At 41.1% G+C, this 23,287-nt stretch overlaps 1 protein-coding gene across 1 annotated transcript in view; it reads left to right on the top strand.

Moving 5' to 3' along the window:
* Window positions 1-23,287, top strand: part of man1a2 (mannosidase, alpha, class 1A, member 2) — a 171,316-nt gene that overhangs the window by 141,659 nt on the left and 6,370 nt on the right. The window contains exons 8-13 of the mRNA XM_085385201.1: window positions 754-877; window positions 1,110-1,203; window positions 11,886-12,001; window positions 12,624-12,843; window positions 14,207-14,379; window positions 22,889-23,004. Of these exons, the coding sequence (XP_085241327.1) occupies window positions 754-877; window positions 1,110-1,203; window positions 11,886-12,001; window positions 12,624-12,843; window positions 14,207-14,379; window positions 22,889-23,004 (843 nt within the window). The remainder of the gene's footprint in view (window positions 1-753; window positions 878-1,109; window positions 1,204-11,885; window positions 12,002-12,623; window positions 12,844-14,206; window positions 14,380-22,888; window positions 23,005-23,287) is intronic.

Below are 23,287 nucleotides of genomic sequence, written 5' to 3'. Positions count from 1 at the left end.
ATGAACCATGTGCTCTTCCTGTCTTATGGAGTGCAGCTAGCGAGAGCTCCAAGGATGAGCGGAGTCATTTGCTAACGTTTATTGCAGCTGCTGGTATTATGCATGCCTTCACAGTGTGGTTGTGCTTGACTGTGTTTTTGCCTCAAGTAGTAAAATAAGTTGTTTTCACCTTTAGAAGAAACTGTTTTCTTACGTATTATGTTGGAGATAGTTTAAGTAGCTTCCTTTTTAAATACTAAATCCTTAACAGAGGCTGAAATGTGGCTCTTGCTCTCACATGTTCCTGGGAGTTTCGTCTTGTGTGCACAGCGTGGAATTAAAATGTGTGGCATTTATCTGTGATATCACAACATGATACTTTTATATCATGTTTAATTTAATCTGGTGTTGCCATTGATGATATGATGTGGTGCAGTCCTGGTCATGACAAATGTGTTTGTCTTTTTTTCGCATTGTTAAAGGCAACAGTAGGGAAATGGTTAGCATATGTCTTGGTTATACAAATTCCTTGATAGATCCAAGATAAGAAACATTAGAGGAAACCATGATGATGATAAGAATGAAGGCCTGGCTAGCCTTGTTGGGCTCTGATAATGTGAATAAGGCAGATATCTGAAAATCCTTGCCCTAAAAACTGACACGTAAATCCTTATTCAAACTGTCCATCCATCATTGGTTTAAGTTGAAACCTAACCCTTTGCCACCATGACCAAGTGTCATTTCTTTGTTCTTGTTTGTTCTTGTTTTCTTCAGTGGGGTCGGCCGTAACTGGGGTTGGGCGTCAGCAGGCAGTAGCATCCTGGCTGAGTTTGGGACCCTCCACATGGAGTTTGTTCACCTCACCTACCTGACAGGAAACCCAGCCTACTATCAGAAGGTAATAGTATGAATGTACACTATATGTCCTAATTTTCATGCTGGTGTGCTGATTTGTTATTTAACTGCGGATAACGGTCTAGAAAATGCCAACAGTTTTTTGAGAAAAAAATATAGCCTTTTATCTTAAATAAGAGAAACCATATTCAAAATAGAAGTGCTGAAATATTTAGATTAAAAAGGAGAACATTTCCTGTTTGGATTAAAACCGATCCGACTGGTGTTCCTCTCAGGTGATGCACATCCGAAAGCTACTAGCCAAAATGGACCGACCCAACGGGCTCTACCCAAACTACCTGAACCCCCGGACGGGTCGCTGGGGCCAGCGTAAGTACATGTATTTGTGTTGACATTATCGCATAGCTCCAGGGCTCTCATTAAAGCATTGTAGTTGTTAGCATTAATTTATGACTTTTTTGATGTTTTACTTTTTCATGATTAGACATTAGCTTAAATCCTGCATTTGCTGAACTGTTCATACATTTCAGTGTTCCATTTGTTGGGGTGAAATGGCTTTTCCAGTGTTGTAATGAAGCATTTCTTTTAAGCATTAAATATGATTTAATGCTCGAGTTCCTGCATTGCTGCATTTGGGAAGTGTCGATGTTCTTGTGAGCTTGAAATGATCATGGAATCAGGAGAGCAATGCAGAGAATGAGAACAGATTATCACTAAGTGAAGAAAAGATGAAAAGCATAATGGATCTTGTTTAATGAGAACAAATTGAATGGAGTAGAAGAAAATGGAATAAGGGGAATGTAGTATTCCCAGTATATCGATTACACTCGGCAGTCAGCCAGCGGAAATGAAGAACTCTTGAAGTAAAGTTAGGCATGCAGTGGCAAACTATTCTTTCTCTGAAAGCAGTCATTTCTTTAATTATATCTCTGCTGAAAAAATGATCTGCAGAGACAGCAAGCATTAGTCAGGGGTACATCAAGTTTTGAATTATACATTGGAAAACACAAATAATAATAGAAAGAATGATTGCTGTTGTATTGAGGCAAGGTAAATGCTAACTCAAATGTGGGTTTGGACACAAAGTGCGTCACTGGACCGTTTTCTGTTGCTTTTTTCCTTTATATAAGCAAGCAGTAAGGAGAAGTGTTTTTTAGCTGGACAGAAGGCCAACAGAGTGTTGTAGTAAATGAAACTTTTGTATATAATATAATCAGTAACTCTGCAGATTGTAAATGTAATGCTGGTTAAAACACACACACACACACACACACACACACACACACACACACACACACACACACACACACACACACACACACACACACACACACTCCTTTTCATATCTTAGTGAGGACATCTCATTGACATAACGCTTTCCCTAGCCGCTTACCCTAGCCATCAAAAATGAATGCCTAATCCTAATCCTCAGCCTAAACCCAACTTTAACCCTGACACTAAAACAACATTTGGTCCCCACAAGTATAGTAGTGTGCAAATTTTCTGCCCTCACAAAGATGTCTAAACATATACACACCCACACACACACACAGAGCCCTGAATGTATGCTCGTTGACCCCTAACAGTACTTAAGAGTATTTCAGTTTATTGTCCAATCTTTCATAGGGGCTACTAAATATTTCTCTTTGTTTATTTATCTGTTCATTCATTTTTTAAGCATGTCTTTCACATCAGAGACTTAGATGCTAGTTGACTGATATGTGGTTATATATGGGTCTGGTGTTTGTTATCTAGGAATTCCAACAGAATATTAAAGCATTGTGGTTTTTAAAATATACCCTTTCAGTGTGCACACTTTTTTTATGGAGCACCATAGTTTTTGCCTGAAGATCAGATATGACAATCTGCTTGGGGTTTGCTCTTTAGTTCAGTGAGAGGAAATGAAAAGATGAAATCTGTTTCAAATTGAATATATAGTGTTTGAGGTTTTTTTGTCCTAGGTATAGTTGCCATGGTAAGAGAGTGCCATATTCAGCCTGTTCAGTTTTACAGCACCCAAAGTAAGATGGAGAAACTGGGGAAAAAAGAGAAACAGATGAGGTGATGGTGCCACTCTTAAGTCTCCATTTTATTAGTTTTACTTGACAAAACAAATGAAGAGCACTCAGGGACAGATAGATAAATGGAGAGGCTCATTAATGGATGGATAGGTGGCTTGGCAGTCAGACTGATGCACTTGACTATGAGCCAAAAGCAGGGAGAAATAAATGGTTTGAAGATGGAGGGTGGGCAGATTGATTGATGGATGAATGAATGCATTAACAGATGGATAGTCAACTGGCAAGCTGGAGGACTAGGCAGGTGATGATGGATGTTTTATGTTTGCTTATGTGCATGCATGAGTCAGGAAATGAGCCTTTCTTTACCTTCCTGCGAAATAAAATGTTTAAAATAACAACTTTTTCTGCGCATGTGTATTTCTGTGCCTTCAGTGTAGATCAGTCTGCATATATGAGCAGAGTTTGTTTCCTGCTCACACTTGCATGCTGCTCCTTGAGTGTCTGCATCGTGATTTTTATGGCCAGGCCACATTAATTTGCTGCTATTTGACCTTGTTGCCTTAGCAGTGTTATTGATTATAGGGAGTTATGTGAGAGCAGTGTAATTAATATGAAACTTCAGGTAGATCAAAGTAGTTTTGAGCAGCAACATCCTTAAATGGTGATTTTTTTTTTTTGTTGCAAAGTAATAATAATAATAGTAATAATGATGATGATGAAACATTTTGTTTATAGACACTTTTAAGACCGTCAAGGTCACCTTACAGTAGTACAAACAGCAGCAACAATACAATATAATAGAATATAGGAAAATAAAATTTAAAAAGAAGTGAGTGATTTCACTGTATTTTCACTTCAGTCGTCATTTTCCATGAAGCTATAAAATGTTGCTGTCCAGTCATCTATAGCAGGAATTTGAAACCTTTTGGGACTGAGGAGCACTTGCAGGAAAGAAAACTTTCCAATGACCTCATAATCCTAACAGGGATTTAGCTGGCTGCGGCTTAGTGTCACTTCACAATGTAACTGAAATATTTTCATGTCTCACCTGATATCTAGCTGGCTAATAAGCCACGCTATGTAACAGCAGGCTCAGCGAACCGTGAGGGGAAGTGAGCAAAGTCGTTATAACATGATATAATGTGTTACCGTCATACCAGGGTTTCTATTGGCCCAGACAATGTGTAGGAGGGACTGATAGACAAACTAAGCATATTGGTCTTAGCATTTTTCTAATTGTATCAATGCTAATCCAATTTCCCCTCGTGGGACAATTAAGTATTGAATTAATTAAATGCACTTTAAAATGCACAGTTCAGTTTTATGATTTATAGCATATTATTGGCGAGGCTTAGCTATGGCTCAGAAACTCTTAAACATAATCGATCTTTAATGATCACTGTTACAATAAAATTACTGTCACTTTCAAACTTTGGAAGCAAACACTTATTGTTTATTAAATGTGTATTTATTGATAGGTACAACAAAGGCAAAATTTGCCTCTAGTTAATTAAGTTAAACTGATTATTATCCAGTCTTCTGTTTTGGAGCGAGTGTGTAACTCTTTTCTTTACAGCAGTGGGGGTTTTTTTTTTTTTTAAACCTATTGAATTATGTTTAAGGTTAAATTAAAGTAAATTGCCATAAAGTTAAATATGGTTGTTCTTTGTGTAATTTAGAAGACCTGTAAGATAAACAGAACACGGTGACAGAAAATGTCAAATCGAGACGAGATACATTTGTTTAAATTCATTACGAGGATGAGCTTTTCAGAACAGAGAGGCAGTGAGGCTGTCTCTCTCTCTCTTTAGTACCGTATCAGCAAACAAACCTAACAGAGACCATGAGTTAAAATCTGTGCAGCGGCAGGGTTTTCTTACCGTATTAACTTCTGTGACAAGTAGACAACCACTATTTGGAGGCTCTGTTATCTTCCTAAAAAGCTTAATTGGTTTGTACTTATTTCAGGGTAAAACTAACTGTAACAGACAGGATGAAAAACACCTTTCTTTTCTGTGATGGGGGTTTATTTGCAATAACTCTGTGTTTGAATTATGAATACTGCCAATGTTGGCATTGGATGAGACCGTTTGAAGATTGGAAGCGTGTGTTGACAGCATGTGCAGCGTTGCCCCGTGTATGTTAATGTGTAGGTGTGTAGACAGTAGTTAAGCCAGACTAATGAGGAATGAGTCTGAGCTCCCCTTTCTTAATGAGATCCAGCTGTGACTGACAGTGTTATTACCACACACTGTTCTGTCTTAGCGTAACACAGTGCTACCTATCTACACACAGCACCCACTCCCTCTTTGGAACCTCGCAGTGACTCTTCTTTGCTCCTGTGTATACAGTCCTTGTCTTTCATCTCTAGATGTTCATGTATCAGAGTTAAATATAGCCCAGACAGAATAGTGTTTTACATAGGTTCAGTATCTACAGGCTGTACACACTGCTACAGGTAAAAGTTTATTATTCAGTCCTTACTCTTTTCTCCCAAAGGATGGAGTGTAGGCAAGAAACAACCTGAAGATTAAGAGAACTGCCTTTACACCTATAAAGATTTTTTTTTACCAACAGTATCGGTGTCTTTCTGCAGCTTGATAAAAGTTTTAAAACTCTTTTATTACTTATTTTGGCTGGCATTTTGCCAGACTACTCTTTATTCGGAGCTCTTTATAAATTGTTTTTTAAAAAGTTATTATTTATGCAGTGTACAGCAGCTTGGATAAAGCAGCTATGTTGACTGCTTCTGCACTTGTTGCCAGTTTTTTTGCAACTTTTCTGGCTCGTGTACAAGACAATAACGTTCCCGTTCTCATTGATGTCATCTTGAATTGACATAGAGTCACTGAAAGAAGCCCAATTATGTTTTGTAATTTTTTTTCCTTTCTCCTCCTTTCAATAGGACTAAATGTTGAGTGAAAACATTTTATTCTTTGCCCAAATGGTTATTCATTGAATTTTTTAGAAAAATCGCCACCTCGATTTTGACTAATATATTCTTTATTTGATCGAAATAGTCTAGTCTATGAACAGGTTACCTCTTGCAAGAGTAGTTATATTGTATCAGCTTAATGTCTCTGTTACGTGAAAATGTTTACACACAATATAATGCTGGAAAACCTGTTTGGGATCATCCAGTTGTGTGGCTCCAGCTCCATTGTTTCTGATGCTGTCACTACTGCTTAAAGAACTTGGAGCTGAGTGTATATCATGTAAACTGTGGTGCCGAGCCCAACAGTGTTCTAATGGAACTTTGCCGACTAGTTTGTGAACTGCATTTCTTTGAAGTCCATAACGTGGCCACAATTTATCCATCATTTTCGGTATAACTCGACCATATTTTATATACAGTTTATGTACAATTACAAAGAATTCCAGGGTGTACTGTGGTGTAATTTAAATCTGGCTCACAATTATAGACACAACCTGACATAACAAATCGATATACTTTATTTCACCTTCTTAAAAATACAGAGGAGTCTCTCACGATGCTGAATGGGGGGGTGTACCTCTGTGCTACTTTGCAGGAGTAGCACGTGGAGTGGGTCAAAAACTCGCTCCGGTGGGTAGTTTGTGGTAAATCTGTAACACAGGTGTCCTAAGGTGAGCTAAGGAGGACAGAACCCTCTGGGGAGGAGAAGGGTAAACACTTGCTTGGTCTTGATTTTCAGACTGTGAGAGGTTTCTTCCTGTTAAAAGGGAGTTTTTCCTTCCCACTCTCGCCAAGTGCTTGCTCAAAGAGGGGGCTATTTGATTGTTGGGGTTTTCTGTATTATTGTAGGGTCTGCCTGACAATATAAACCACCTTGAGGGGACTGTTATGATTTGGCGCTCCATAATTTAAAAAAAATTAATTGAATTAAATTGAAATGGTAAAGAAGACATTAAAGGATGCTAAATTAAAGAGTGCACTAACAGCCTGCACGATAAGTGAGCACTCTGTGTTCAATAAAGTCATGAAAAGTACAACAGTTTCCAGACAACAGTGTGTAATTGTGAAATAAATAATGATCAGTCACTCTGTATGAGAAATTAGTACAGAAATCCTGGTGATCCTAAAGAGTTCCCACTTTTCATTTTGCTGTATATGCAAAGACAGTTGTTCGTTTTTAAAAACTGCAATAACAATATGTCAATCTCTGCTGGTTCGGGTCCTTCACATAAAATCATTATACTGTCTCTTTTGATAAGATGCAAAGATGTTGTGTTTTCCAGGCAGCCTGTGTCCTTGACCTCTGCTTTGAAACAGAACGTGTGTGAAGCTTTGTGAAGGCGTCTTTTTTTACACATGCGTCTTTGTCTGTGTGTTTGAAGCTGCCACCTCAGCAGACCCTGCCTTTGATTGGCAGGTGCTCTCTGCATGACCCAGATGCTTTGATTGACAGAAAATAATGGAGACAGGAGCTTAGGGAGTATATGTGGGTGGATGCTAAGTTAAAACTGTGAGAGGTGACAGTAAAACAGAGTATGAGTAAAGAGTTGTAATAAAACTACCAAAACAGAAAAAGACTGTTAGAGCTTGGCATGTTTTCATTTGTACAACGCTTTTCCAAGAAAATTAAGTTCATAAAAGATGTTATTTTTTGTTTTTTTCCCTTGAAAGTAGATAAGTAGATGGTAATTTATTTGATACCATACCTCAGGGTCAAGGTCAAATTTTCTGAAAATATAAAGTTATGGATTAACTTGCTTAATCTCTCCCCAGAGCTGCTTGATTCAGCTGATTGTTGTGTTTGTAGCATGTCAAATATGTGTTACCAACAAGGAAATGGAAATGCATCTGGTGAAGAAACTATGCAACATCACCAAAACCTGCAATCTGCAAATATTTAATAACGAATGATATATCAGTCGGGTTCTAATTACAGCAGATGAAAAGGTTTGGCTCATCATTCACCAAACTTCCGAACAGCTCAGCTCTTTATTTAGAGTCTTAAAAACAAAAAAAGTGTAAGAAAAACAATAGTTGCTCCTAGGACAGTGAGACCGATGTTTTCATGAAGATATCACATGTCAATTATCTCAAACGCACACACAGTGAGTTAAATGGATTGACCTTGGCACACACTGTATGTTTCTGGGTGGTAGTGCCCAGTTTTGTTTGGGTTTTTTTTTTCCCAGACAGCCTAACCCTCCGAATATCAAAGTAATTCAAATAGTCACAAAATTAAAAAAGTGGAAAACGTGATAATTAGACAATAATTATTTAGTGATTAATAATTAACAGTGAAATAGCAGTTAATTGAGAAGTCCTATATTTGCAGAATCTGGCAATTTCCATCATTTGTCCACATAGTTTGTTAAAGCTATCAGTAGTTTAGGATTAATCAATAACCACATTTTTTAAAAATGGGGTCTTTGCATTAAAAAAGAAAAGAGAGGACTTGTTTCAACCATCTCAAATGCCTCTTTTCTAAGCAAAATACCACAAATACATCGATCGTTTACTTTATCTGAGGTTCATTTTCCTAAAGGTCAGACATGCTGTTTGTTATGCCCCCAAACAAGAACGCTAGAACATAAAGTGGACTTGCTTGTAATGTGAGTCCACTTTGTTTCCCCTGGCTCCAGTCTCCATTTTGCACCCTGTCATGTACGTTAGAGTGCCCAGACTCTTTGGGGGATCAGAGTAGTTGTCATCTAACCCTCCAAATGATCCTCCATGCTCTGACTACCTCACTGTGCTCATTTTTAAGTAGTTTCATAGACACAGGCTCTCAGCTGTTTGCTGTCATTTTTGTGTAAATACTGACTCAAGCACACACGTGTGAAATCCAGACAAAAACTCATGCGTCAGCCCACACTGGCCTCGGCAATGTCTTCAAGGTTGTTTGTGAGATTTGCGCACTCTTTGGGACTAAAGATGAATAATTCATTGCTTAGATTGCTTTTTCATCTTCCTTGTTCCCCGTCTTTTGTGCATCCCTCCATTTACCTGCGGGCATGTTAATCACATAAAGAAAAGATCTCCTTGATGATGAGACAAAAAGCATCTGCTCAAATATCAGCTATGATTACACAGAGCTGAAGGATGAAGAATATTCTAGTTTTTCCCCGAGTGAAGGCAGAGCTGAATAAACATTTCATCTGTGCAAAAGTGGTTGAGGCACCAATTCATTTGCAGTATTATCACTCACAAAACCAAATGTAAAAAAGGTCAGTATATATGGGATCATTTACAGTCATTCAAGCCCTGTGGGGGTTTTTTAAGTAATATTTTGTGGGTCAGTAAAATTGCCTTTGAAACTGACCAAAGTGCCATCAGAGTGGGCCCTGAGTGCTCTCAGGGGTTTATTTTCTTATTGCGATCCCAGACTGCCAGATTCTGGCATCCTATTTTCATTTTGTGGTGTCCTGCAAATTAGGGCAGACATGAAAGACATGCATACAGCTCCTCCTCCCTCCCCCCACTTGGTAGGTCAGATCATAACCTGATTCACCTCACCCCCCGCTATGTGCCAATTGTGAGGCGGGAACCTGTGACCACCAGGACTGTTAGGAGGTGGTCAGAGGAGGCAATAGCGGAACTACAGGGCTGTTTCGAGGTGACCGACTGGGAAACACTCTGATGTCCTCGGCGTGAGGCTCACAATGGGCTTACTGAGTGTATCACAGGCTACATAACTTTCTGCACCGACTCCATTGTTCCAGCTCAGACTGTTCATTGTTACCCAAATAACAAGCCGTGGGTGACTAAGGACATCAAAGCTCTCCTCAACAACAAGAAGAGGGCTTTCAGAGGGGGCAACAAAGAGGAGGTGAGGAAGATCCAGGTGTTACTAAAGGACAAGATCAGAGAGGCTAAGGACAATTACAGGAGGAAGCTGGAGTGGAAACTCCAGCAGAACAGCATGAGAGAGGTGTGGAGGGGCATGAAGACCATCACTGGATTCAGGCCAACCAACAGCAGGGGAGCTGAGGGAGGTGAGAATAGAGCCGACGAGTTGAATCTGTTTTTCAATAGATTCGACACCACAGTGTCTGCTCCCACCCCCACAACCTCACCTGCAGTCAGCCTGGAATCCAGAGCCACACCACTGTGCCAGCCTCTCTCTTCACATGTTGCCTCCTGTGAGATTCCTGACACCCCTCCCCCACCCATCACCTTCACTCAATACCAGGTTGAGATGCAAATGAGGAGACTTCACTCAGGCAAGTCTGCTGGACCAGACGGAGTGAGTCCCCTTGTCCTCAAGACCTGTGCCCCCCAGCTGTGTGGAGTCTTTCATAAACTGTTTATGCTGAGTCTGAGTCTGCAGAGGGTCCCGGTGATGTGGAAGACATCATGCCTCGTCCCTGTACCAAAGACGCCTCGTCCCAGTGGCCCCCAGGATTACAGGCCCGTGGCACTGACCTCCCACATCATGAAGACCCTGGAAAGGCTCATCCTGGACCAGCTGCGACCCATAGTAAGACCACATCTGGATCCCCTTCAGTTCGCTTATCAGCCTCGTCTCGGAACAGAGGACGCCATCATCTACCTGCTCAATCGTGTCTACACCCATCTGGACCAGCCGGCGAGCACTGTGAGGGTCATGTTTTTTGACTTTTCCAGTGCTTTCAACACCATCAGGCCGACCCTCCTGGGTGATAAGTTAGCAGCGATGCAGGTGGATGCTTCTCTGGTGTCCTGGATTGTTGATTACCTGACAGGAAGACCACAATATGTACGTCTCCCACAGTGTGTGTCTGACAAGGTGATTAGCAACACAGGGGCACCACAGGGGACTGTCCTCTCCCCCTTCCTCTTCACCCTCTACACCACAGACTTCAGCCACTGCACAGAGACCTGCCATCTTCAGAAGTTTTCTGATGACTCTGCGGTGGTTGGATGCATCAGCAGGGATGATGAGACAGAGTACCGGGCTGTGGTCGACTCCTTTGTCACGTGGTGTGAGCAGAATCATCTGCAGCTCAACGTGGCAAAGACCAAGGAACTGATCGTGGACTTCAGGAAGACCAGGAAACACTTGACCCCTGTTTCAATCCAGGGGGTCAGTGTTGACATTGTGGAGGACTATAAATACCTTGGAGTACACATTGACAATAAACTGGACTGGGCTAAAAACACCACAGCACTTTACAGGAAGGGCCAGAGTCGTCTCTATTTTTTGAGGCGACTGAGGTCCTTCAACATCTGCCAGAAAATGCTGAGGATTTTCTATGAGTCTGTTGTGGCCAGTGCGATCCTCTATGCTGTTGCATGCTGGGGGAGCAGGCTGAGGGTCGCAGATGCCAACAGACTTAATAAACTGATCCGTAAGGCCAGCAATGTTGTGGGGATGGAGCTGGACTCCCTCAAGGTGGTGTCGGAGAGGCGGATGCTGTCCAAGATAAAGACAATGTTGGATAACACCTCCCACCCACTCCATGACATGTTGGTCAGTCACAGGAGCTCGTTCAGTGAGAGACTGAGATTACCGAAAAGCACCACTGAACGACACAGGAAATCATTCCTGCCTGTGGCCATCTCCCTGTACAACGCATCCACTTAACACACTGTTTGCTGCTACAACTACACGTTTCTTTTCCAAATATTTATTTATAAGTGACTTATGTATGTATGTATGTATATATATGTATATATTGTACTATTCTTAGTTAGCGTATTGTCTGTCTTGTCTTAATGTTGGTTTAAAATGGAGCACTGTAACAAAAAATAATTTCCCCCAGGGATCAATAAAGTATTCTGATTCTGATTCTGATTCTGAAAGCTGTGTAAACTTTGACAAGGACGATTGGGGACACTGAAATGTGAGCGCACACATCAGGGAGAGGGTAAACAAAATGGGACGAGAGAGGATGCACACTGCTGATATATTGTGGATGTAGAGAAGAAAAATGCCCAAGGTTTTGATTAAAAAAAATGCTTTTGATGCCATATGCTACACTCTGCCAAGGACTTTGAGGCAAAGTCAAAAAATAAATAATTCACTTTGGCTTTCTCATTTGTTTGGCTCTTGCTGCTTTTCCTCTTTTGCTCACGCGGTGACACTTGGAGCTTTCTTTGTGTCTCTCTCTCTGCAGATCACACGTCTGTTGGAGGACTCGGGGACAGTTTTTATGAGTACCTGCTGAAGGCTTGGCTCATGTCAGACAAGACTGACACAGAGGCTCGCAAGACCTACGATGACGCCATCGAGGTACAGCGTAGTGACTTATGCTGCAAAGTTAAAATACAGATTGTTTTCTTTTATGAAGAATCGTATACTGCATGCAGATGAGTCAGAGCTGTAACTGGAAATGTCAGCAGTTATTCTTTTTTAATAACCACAGAGTCCCCGCTGACCAGCTTCAGTATCCACCTTTGCAAAGGGAAGACATTGCTTTGTTTTCAAGTAAACTAGGAGTGGATTTAGTAGAAAGCAGATGTTAATGAAGCTGTCTACTCATCATTAAGAGTGTCAGAGACTGAGCAGAGCAGATGCTGCGGAGCAAAGGGTGAAGGATGTGGCTGGATTTCAAATGTGACCGTCACTGCTGCTTTAGTTTTCTTCTGTTTGACCCTCCACACCCTCAAGCAGTTGCCCTCAGTGTCAATGCCCCATTCAAACGGTGTAACCTTTTTCTGTCCACATACCAGTATTAATATTGTAATTCCTGTTTCCCACCTTATCTTGTTAAACACACTCATACACAGGCATGTTGTTACTGAAAACAAGCTGCTATATTCTACTTTTCTGGGTCTTCATCTTCTCTGAAATGTTGACACTTCCCATTAGAGCCTTTGCTGTTTCCACAATTGCACGCTCTCTCTTCCTGTAGGCCATCGAGCGCCACCTCGTACGCAAATCCAACGGTGGCCTAACATTCATTGGCGAGTGGAAGAATGGCCACTTGGAGAGGAAGATGGGCCACCTGGCCTGCTTCGCCGGAGGCATGTTTGCACTGGGCGCCGATGGCTCACCTGACGACAAGGCCGGACACTATTTGCAGCTAGGAGCTGAGATCGCGCACACCTGCCACGAATCCTATGACAGGACAGGTGAGGAAGCAGTGTGCTGCATACACAAACACAATATACACAAGCATACATGCTAGAGAAAAGTGATCACTGTCACTGTCTTTTTTTTTATAATGACTTTCTAATATCCTAAACATTTAATGTTGGTGTGGATCAGATGCTGACAGGTAGTGTTAAATAGTCTTAACTATATACGTTAGGAAAATGTTGAATGGGTGTCGTTATCCTCTACAGTAGATGTCAGAGGACACAGTCAGTTTCCCTCTTAGCACAGCCTGGTAGTGCTAGCATCACTGTCACTTGTCTCAAAGCTCCAGTTCTCCTGTAAACTCAGGCTAGCAGCATTAGCATTCAGGTCACCCACTGGAGGCAGGACTATAGCTCGGAAAATCACCCACTCCTGCTAGCAGATTGACAATTTCCATTTGACTTGATCCAATCGTTATTTATGGTTTAAGCAACTAATTTACAAATTGTTTAAAATATTTTACATACGTTCTGTATTTTAAGATCCAGTTACTCAAATGTTTTATATACACTGATACATTTTACACATAAAAAAAAAATCTTATCACCAGGCCCTGAGATTGCCCATGCAGTAAATCCATCTATAAAATCCTCCCAGTGACTCAACCAACAATTAATTCTGCTTGTCCTAATTGGAAACTATGCAGTTAGTAAAGTACCTGTTTTTCAGCTCTTTTTTTATTATTAATGCTTTATTTATTGCCATTTCCTGCGAGCATAATAAATATACTATTTACTTGACAGAGAGGAGAGGAGGGATTACCATGGCAACAAATGAAGATGGAGAAAGAGACAAATAAAGAATAGAAAGGGAGAGAGTCAGAATTTGATAGCTGTGGTCAGGCTGTCTAAAGTTGGCCTGTTTCTTAATAAGCAGCCATTAATGGGAGCTATTAAATGTGTGTGTCAACACATACGTATGCATGTCAGTGTGTTTAATCCGTTCAGGGACAGTCCTGTCACTGTTTTGTCAGCCTCTGTAATTTTCCACTCAGGCTGTTAATGCCTATCACACTTCATTGGCAGAAAGCAGTGGTTGTAAAAAGAAGAAAAGCCTGTAAAATCAGTGGGTTGGGATGCTTTTTATTGCTTACACACAGGCACTATTTCATATTAAGACAAGCACGGAGCAAAAGATAATCTTTATCTCCTCTCTGTTTTTTTCATCCATTAATTATTTGATCACTCTTTTCCTTCCTCTCTCTGTTCTATCACATCCTTGATTCATTCCACTATTTTCTGGCTTTTTCTTCTTGTCCCTTTTGCCTCTTTTTCTTCTTCCAATGTTACCTTTACTCCCTTCTCTTCTACCTCCTGGCCTTTCCTTTACATTTCACCTTTCTTTCTCTGTCTTAAGTGCTGAAGCTCGGCCCAGAGGCCTTCAAGTTCGACAGCGGCCTGGAGGCGGTGGCTGTTCGGCAGAATGAGAAGTACTACATCCTGCGGCCGGAGGTCATCGAGACCTACTGGTACATGTGGAGGTTCACCCATGACCCCAAGTACCGACAGTGGGGCTGGGAAGCAGTACAGGTAAAGAGATTAGACTTTGTATAAATCTTAGTCTTGATTATCATTTTGATTAGATTTTAATACCTGCGGGCAGTTTTTAAAGACTTACTGGAGAGGATGTGGAACAAAATGTTTTTGCATTTTTAAATTGAGGCTTATCCTTGAAACAGGAATACAGTGAAAACGTGGAGTCCACATAGACACACAAACGTGCAAACAATTAGAAACGCTGTCCCTCAGGATTCATGCACGTGTTATTAATTTGAGAAGAGTCCTTTGTAGTGCATAGCGTGGTTCCTAATAAAAGACAACGGAAGACAAAATGAAACTCATTTTTTCTGTATCTGTTTGACTATACCAAAGATTTATGCAGCTTTCTCTTCCCGTTCTCATCTCAGGGGGACTAAATATTTTTGTTTTGTCAGCGTTTATTTTGCTCATGTCTCTGATAAGCAAAAGGTGTCCTTTGGCACTGGTGCCTCGCAGCACTGTTCACAGCTCTGTTGGATGCAGACAATTAACAGCCAACTTTTGAAAATTGCTTTCAAAGTTGGACAAGTGGTTGAGTAACAGGTTTCCCAGCCAGAGGACAGCTTGTCTCGTTAACTGTCTTATTTGGAGCTGGAGCTGCTTTTCTTTTTCTTCTTTCTTCTTGTTTTTCATTTGCTCATTCATTACTGTCACCTTGTTTTTCTAGTTTAGTTCTCACTAATTTGGTGTCCTGGTCAGTAAGATTAGACTCTATTCTAGGCTTACTGATGACTCAAGCACTTTATCTGTCTCACATCTCTGGCCAATTTAGAATCACCACTTAACTGATCATGGACTGTGGAAAGTTAAGCGGTGCTAACGACTGCACCACTGTGCCGTTTATCTTTACAGGAGCATTTTGGGTCATTTATATAACATCAGTCTAATCAAAACGTATTTCCATGTCACTTTATTGACCTGCCATTGTCAGCCCTGTTTGTTGTGGAGACGGTGGTTACTGAACAGGCCAATCACAATAGTTGCTGCGTCTGCGCAATATGTAGTTACAGTTCAAGGGAGGTGACGTTGTAGGGCATGCCTATTCAACTACAAAGTTAGTTGGGCCAGATTTTCAAACCGAGGAATTTATCTGGGCCAGATATTTTTTTTTGAAGCCAGTAAGCAGCAGATCATGATCAATTTCAAACCCACACAACCGTACTGAAAAACAAGTATTTTTTTTATTCCTTTTCCCCTATAGATCTGGTGGTGACCTCTCACAAATGCACACCAAAAGGTCCATTTAAAAAAAAGGGAGCTATAACTAAACTATTTTTTGCACATTTGAAATAATAATAACAAAAAACATTTTGATAATTCCCTTTCAAATTAAAATAAATATTTCGCTGACCACTCACTTTTCCTGCCATGGATGGAGCCCCATCGGTCACAAGTATACAGACACGCTTCATATCCAGACCATTTTCCTCAAAAAGAGCTGAAATCTTCTCAAACATTATTTCGCCAGCTGTGTGTCCCTCTAACGGTAGTAAACAGAGCAATTTCCCATCCAAAAAACGGACATATACGCACAACTGTGCATTATCAGTTCTGTCTGTGATCTCCTGCTATAGACATTACATCAGTTTTCTTCAGGTCATCTAACAGCATTTCAAACTCGTCTGACGCCAGAACTTCAATTCTACGAATATTTGAACTGTCCTACAGGAGTACGTTTTTAATAGCAGATGTCACACTCACTTTTCACCGCATCCACCACGGCCAGCATGCAGTATTTCACCGTTTCAGAATCTGTGAAAGGCCTTTTCTTCTTCGCCAAGAAGCAAACACGAAGGGAAGATGCTGCAGCTCTCTCTTGGGCTGTACAGGACCCTCACCATGGTAGTACAACTCCGGTTGTAAGATTATTAAACTCGGTAAAATGAATAAGTATTTGTCAGTCCAGGCAGGGTTAAACCGACAGTTTTCATTGTCAATTTTGCGCTTTTGGACTGAGAAAGACATGCTGTTGTCGCATCATATATTACGATGATTGTTTAATATGTTCACATCACGGTGCATTGTGGGTTAAATATTGCTAGGCTACTAGGAGTGTTGCATTCACAGTCTACACTACGCTGTAGGAATTTTTAATTTTTTAAAAATTAATTAATGAATTCATTTTTTGGGTTTTCTGTGTTTCTGCCAGGACCACAGGCAGGGCCACTCGCAGGTTGCTTCTGGGCCGCATTTGGCCCGCGGGCCGCCATTTGAATAGGCTTGTTGTAGGGTCTCAGATGGCTTGTGGTTGTGACATAGTTATGGTGTAGATTTCCCGCTGAAGCAAAAATCCCCAGTCAGGATGAGTGTTGTTACACACAGTGCCATACTTAATGCTTTGCTAGCAACCGTAAATTCTGGTGAAACAAACTTGGTAAAAATTACTGGAAGTTACCAGAGAAGAGTCTTGTTTCTCCTTTTACTGGTGGGCTCGCCAATAATGACGTCATGTGAAAGCTAATTGATGAAAATGAAAATGGACAAGAAAAGGAGTTGGTGGGAAGATGCAAGTTTACCAGCAACCGGTGTGAGAAGAACCGTGAGTGTCAGTGGTTGAGGCAGGTGACTGCAAATACTCATGAAGCAAACGGTACTGATTATCAAAGATGTTTCAAAGTTAGTTTTTAGTTAGGTTTGTTGAATTATTTTACGTTATTACGTTATTAACCAGATCTTTAATCTCAACTAAATGCTCCATTTTTCTCCAACTGTCTAGCTGTTCATTATGAACTAACAGTGCTCCCATTGCAGGGTTTTTTTTCTCCAGTTTTCTTTCTTTACTTAAATATTCTTTGCTTTGCGTCCATTAGAAAGTAAATAGCACATTGAAACAGTAAACAGAGCTTGTTTTTTGCAGTAGAAACCATATTTAACATCGACTTTTGAGTCAGAAGGTCAGACTGTGCTTTAGTATTAGTAGTAATTTGCCTCTCATCTAAAAGCAGGTAACCGACAGAATAAATGCGTCTTTTCAAACCATTTTCACCATGCCTGTGCTTTTAACAGAGCATCATCAGCAACCTATGGTAGACTGTTCTTTTAAGCTTTAAATATGTGAAATGAAAGCAGTGCAGGTCTCACCAAACTTCAAAGAGCACAATGAAGGGATTTAAATTGACATCTTGCAATTTTTGTACTGGTGGGATGTTTTGATATGTTATTAGATCTTCTTCCTTTGGTGCTTCAATATGGAAATGTGAGAGAAATGAAAGTGTCTCTATACATTTCACCCCTCTGTTCCACTTCTTCTGACAGAGGATTAAAGAGTTCACCCGCTATACGGGACTCGGTGCGTCTTCTATGTATAAATCTCTATTGGCCTGCTTGTCATCTTCAGCTACTGCTTTTTTCCCTCTTTACTTTTCTCTTTTGTCCTGCCAATCTTCTTGTCACCTTTTCTTTGTTTTTCTGACTGGGAGGAATTGTGTTCGAGCTCATGTTTCAGACAAATCTATTAGCAGGTGTGTTTATGAAGTGTGATTGTATTCAGTGTGTCTGACACTAAAGAGCTGGTGCTGAAAGGCTCATCTTTGCCTCTCTTTTAATAATGCATATACACCCTGCAATGCTAATAAATATGACAGCTTATTTACGTCGTACTGCCCTTGATCAAGAAGTTTTATTGATTCAAATATCCTGAAGTTTCAGTTAAGTTTTTGGTAACAGGTAAATAAACAGTTTAAACAGTGTTTTTGGTTAATTAGATTGTTTTGATTCGGTCTTGTGGTTGTGTCATATTTTAGATGAAAGGGGGGAAACTACAAACAAGCATGTAACAGCTTTCAGATATTGTGTAGCTTAAACCGAATTTCCCAGAGGAACCCACCCGAGGGATTAATAAAGTTTTATCTTATCTTAAAAAGTAGTTGAGCTGAAGTGTTCCTTGCCAATGGCAGGCTGGCGAACAGTTGGGGTTAGATCTGGAAATTGTGAATGCCAAAACATCATCATCCTCATCAAACCGCGACCCCCTCAAACTCTCTGGAGAAGACCATTGTTGTCCTGGAAGAGACCACTCCCACAAGATGGAAATGTGTCATCTTAAGATAAAAGTGATCACTCTGAACAAACTTGTGTTGATTTGCTGTGACCCTTCCCACTAATGGGTTAAGTGAGTGTCAGACATTAAGTGGGGAGAAACAGAACAACTGGGGGAACAACATTATTGCTCCTAATATGGTTTGTCTGAGAAGTGCACAGACCTGACAAAAACCAGTTATTTCCAAGGACAAACTATCCTAACTCAAGATGAGCTGTGCAAAATGTGCAGTGCAGTGGAGCCTTTATGTAAGAAAGGCCACACAGCCACTCCAAAAACACGTGGCCCAGTGTAGTAAAGCCAGGAAAGACTCAGCTGCACATCTACACTTAAAAGAGAAAGGACATGAAAACCGATGACAGAGGGGTAAAGGAGACATCTTTGTCCAGTGTAAACAACCATCAGTGAACAGTGTTGTGGTACCTATGACACCAGTTAGCAGCCACTATTGCCCAGTCTTGTGACTCCTTCCAAAGCAATTGAACCTCCCTTTACACTTTGACCCATGTGACCTTACTGACTGACACGATGACAGCATATGTCACTGACTCTCAGCACTACCCTCCAAGGTGACAACCCCACTTGGGATTAAAGACCTGGGATTGCCCATCAGCTGCCAGAACAGAAGAAGAGGTAAAACATCTTTTTGAATCTGAAAAAGAAGAAGAATCAAGTACTTAAGATCACCGTGACCTGGATGATTGAGAACCTGCACGGATAAGTGGACATGCAGCAAAAGAGAGCTGCCATCCCCTTTCTTTGTGTAGTGGTCAAGGATTTTCTCTGTATGTGGAACAAAATACTTTTACTTTGACAGATTTAAGCCTAATCATGAATGGTGATGTTTAGCAAGTGTTTTTAAACTATGTGTTGACTTTCTGCATGAAGTTTTTATGCTCTAAATTGCTCATTTTTATACGGTGTTGTGTTTTATACGTTGTTTTGGTTGTCATATCTTTTGCCCTTAGAGGCATCAGAAGTGTAATGAACTCTAAATATTATACACAGGCATTAACTTAGGCAACCAGCGCACATAGTGAGAGAGTCCTCAGTTTCTTTTCTGTTTGCATACTGAAACTCTTCCACTCTGTGTCAGCCCCATTCACTCAACCATACTTATCTGTTATTTCATGCTGCATGTTAATTGAGTATGTTAAATATGCACCTTCATAATAAACCTGAATCAATGCTTGTTAACAAAATACTGGAGTTTTCAGAACTACTTTCCACTCTCACTTTTCCTGTGTAAAAGCACCGCATGCTTAACACCTGTCTGGATTTTTTATGTAGGGTGGTTTAAGAGCCATCTTTTATATCTAGTTTCTTTTTCATTTCGTGCTGACTTTTTGAGTTTCCGTTTCTTAGGCTACGTCCACACTAGCCCGGTCTGAAAACGCTCCGCGTCCACATTATCGTTTCAGTCGTTTTCACAGAGTTGTGCGTCCACATTGAAACGGCCGAAAACGCTTACATTCCAGTACTGCGCATGCGTGAAACGCAAGCAGATTCGGCCTGCCTCATTCCTGTCTGCCCTTTATTTACTTTCCGGCCCTTTGAAACGTTGCGGCAAAATGTGGAGGAAAAGCAGTTTTTTTAAATGGACTAACAATGAGGTGGAGTTGTTGCTGCGAGTAACACAAAAGTACAAAGTTGCAAAAGCGAGTGAGAGTTAAAGAATTTGAAGAAAAGCTACCTGGAGCATGTACAGACTGATATTAATCTTTAATAGGGCTGTCAAAATTGAAAGCAAACAAAACAACTGCTGTATAACGCCTTCCGCTATCTTAGTTTAATTGGTCACTTGACTGCATCACATGACTAAATTGTGTCATCGTTTTCAAAAAGTCTCCGTTTTCGCTGTCCACACTGCGACGCGAAAGCACCGTTTTCAAATGTATGCGCTTTCGAGAGCCTTTTCAAAATGCTGCGTTCTCCTTGAGTGTCTCAGTGTGGACGGGAGGCCAAAACGGAGAAAGAACGATGCGTTTTCAAACGAAAACACACTAGTGTGGACGTAGCCTTAATATTTACACGTTGCCTGTATTTAACCATGTGTGTATCTTATTGCTTTTCTCACCTGTTTCTTTCTGACGTAACACCCCAGGCTTTCTCCTTCCTCACTCACCTTACTCTGTTCTTGTATTGCTCTCTTAATCCCAGCAACCACTCTTCACAAACACCTTTTCTGCTTGTTGCCTTAAAGTTCAGCTCCTCCTTTCCTCTTGCTCTGTCTCTCGCTCACATGCACACACACAGGCACACACACAGACACACACCCGTACCCCAGCTGCATCCATCTGGTACACCAAACCTGCCTCTGTTTGTCACGCTTCCTCTATTCACAGCAGCTATTAACATTGGCTGGCTTTTACATGTGTATGCGTGTGTGTGTTTGTGCATGCGTGTGCATGCAGAGGTGAAGCCCAGCTGCTGTTATGTGCAGTGTGTCCTCACTTGGCTGTGGCAGGAACACTGCTCCGCCTTGCACTCCATTCCCTACAGGTAGACTTTTTATCGGATAATTTATATAGCACAGATGGTGCTGAGGTACGTGGGTGGGTGTGTGTGTGTGGGTGCGCGCGCATGTGTCTTTTATGTTTGTGGGTGCAGATACCCCTACCATTGTGTAAAATATGAAAGAAAATTTCCAGACTGTTGAGTTTTAGCTAAAGTGTTTATGTGACTTGTGTTAAAATGTCTCTTTTAAGTGCCTGGACCTAATCTATGATACACTCTGGTTGTTATTATTGTGTTCGTGTGCCACACTGGCTGTTGCAGGGCACTGCAGTGCAGATCAGGAAGGGCAAAGTTTGCCGGACGCAGCAGCCCGTGAAAATCTGGAATTATGGTCCAAACTGACAGTGAAACGGTCACTCGAGGACAGGATAGAGAAACGTGTGTGTGTAGGTGAGAGTGAGAGAGGGGGGCAAACTGAAAGACAAGGACAGATATCACACTTTGAATTCCATGCACTGTCTGTGTCAATAAGACATGAGCAGAAACACCAATTTTCAGTGTCACAAATCAGTAGAGCGCGCAGGTAAGAATGGACTGTGTGTCGCCAGCTGGGTGATTGCTGCATTTCTAATGAGCTATTTCTGGTTTGTGTGTGCAGGCAGGGAAAGCACCTGCTCGCAAATGAGCCAAAACTGTTTGTAGTAGGGAATCATCCAGTTAAGCTGCCTGGAAAAGCATTGTGATACGTGGAATATGTGTTAGTCGCTGTTGTTTCGCGTCAATAGATGTGAATATTGAGAAGCAGGATTACAAAAGTGTGCTCTGTTTTCTAATCTGGATCGCTTTGTTCGATAGAAGGAATGAAAAGGAATTGACTTGCTGAGCGTGCTTGCTGAATCCACAAAAACAGGACTCATTAATAGCCCTGCGCTCAAGAGATTGATTTATAAATGCATAACTTGTGTAAGTTGAGCGTGATTAGAATGGAAATCAGAATCTGGCGACAGTTTAAACTCAAAGCGTTGACTGACTCAGCTGTCTGTGTGAGTCGCAGTGCACAATGCTCAGGTGTCAGATCATTTAATAGACCCGGTTCTCCTGCTGCTGTCGGCCCGGCTGCTCTCCGTGTTTGTTGTTTTGTGCTTGTTGAAACACTGACACATCACATCGTTCACAGTTGAAGAATCAGCGATAAACCCTCGAAAGTGAGCAAACGGGGGATTTACATCCCAACCACCTACGATTGTGCTGTCATTTTGTCCTGAAAGAACCGTGTGTCTCGAAAGGAATCGTGCACAAGCAAAAAAGAGAACAAAGACGTTTTTACCCCCCAAAAAAGAAAAAATATCTCCAGTTGAAACAGTAAATCTGCCTTCAGTAGAAATGTGCAGATGAAGGTGAAAAGAGCCTGATTAGAAGATTGTAAATACCCCTGTGGGATGGCCACGGGCTTTACTTCACCTTAAGAAAGCGTTTACTTTGTCATTGCACTCCAGCTCCCCACGGGTGAAGGATAACAGGAGCCAAATGAGTGTGTACCTTCATTATGAAACTGCTTTGTAAAAACAAAACACAAAAGTTGAATGAAGTATAAAGAACAGAAAGGCAGCAGTGTGGTAATCTGTTTTTTCCTCACATTTTGTGCAGCCGCTGCTTCCTGTATGTCACCGCAGGACACTCTCTAATCTGTCACACGCAAAGAAATTAATTACACCATGCTTTTTATAAGCATATTAAAATTGTACTCCCCTCCCCCCACCTTTCCTCCACTCTAATGCTTTCTCCTCATTTTGCTTTTCTGTCATGTAAACCTTCCCTCTACCATTTTCTCATTTCTGTCCACTTTTTTTCCTCTTTGTTCTGCCTTCATTTGTTTTCTGTCTCCTCAACTTCCTTGTTTCTGCTCTACACTTCATCCTACAACTTGCCTTCCATCTCTTTCTCATTCCTCTTCTGTTCCCCCTTCTACCTCTCATCCTCCCCCTGTCTCCCCGTCTTCTCCAGGCCATTGATAAGTACTGCAGGGTGAGTGGAGGTTTCTCGGGGGTGAAGGACGTCTACTCATCCAATCCAACCTATGACGACGTGCAGCAGAGCTTCTTCCTGGCTGAGACACTCAAGTAAGTTTGTCTTAATGGATCGATCAATTGGCAGAAGCTGTGAATAGTCAATATGCTTTTTAATTAATGATTCTTATGATTAATTCAGTGTGGGTGTGTGGGTGCTGACTGAGGGGGTTTACCAGAGAAAAGCGTTTGCAGTTATTTCAAACTATCTGTTAAACAGAAGTGGAAGAAGACAAAAGCAGTCAGTTTCTAACCCGATGTTTGTTTATTTATTTATTAAAGTTTGCCCTAACAGAGCACTCATACATATTTGTAGATTAAGTATGTGGTCATTGTA

Source organism: Rhamphochromis longiceps, linkage group LG16, assembly GCF_057381845.1.
Source record: "Rhamphochromis longiceps isolate RC_006_pf linkage group LG16, R_longiceps_female_GT1.1, whole genome shotgun sequence".
In the NCBI taxonomy this organism is placed as follows: domain Eukaryota; kingdom Metazoa; phylum Chordata; class Actinopteri; order Cichliformes; family Cichlidae; genus Rhamphochromis; species Rhamphochromis longiceps.
Note: the sequence above shows the minus strand (reverse complement) of the source record. Positions and strands in the feature narration are given on the sequence as shown.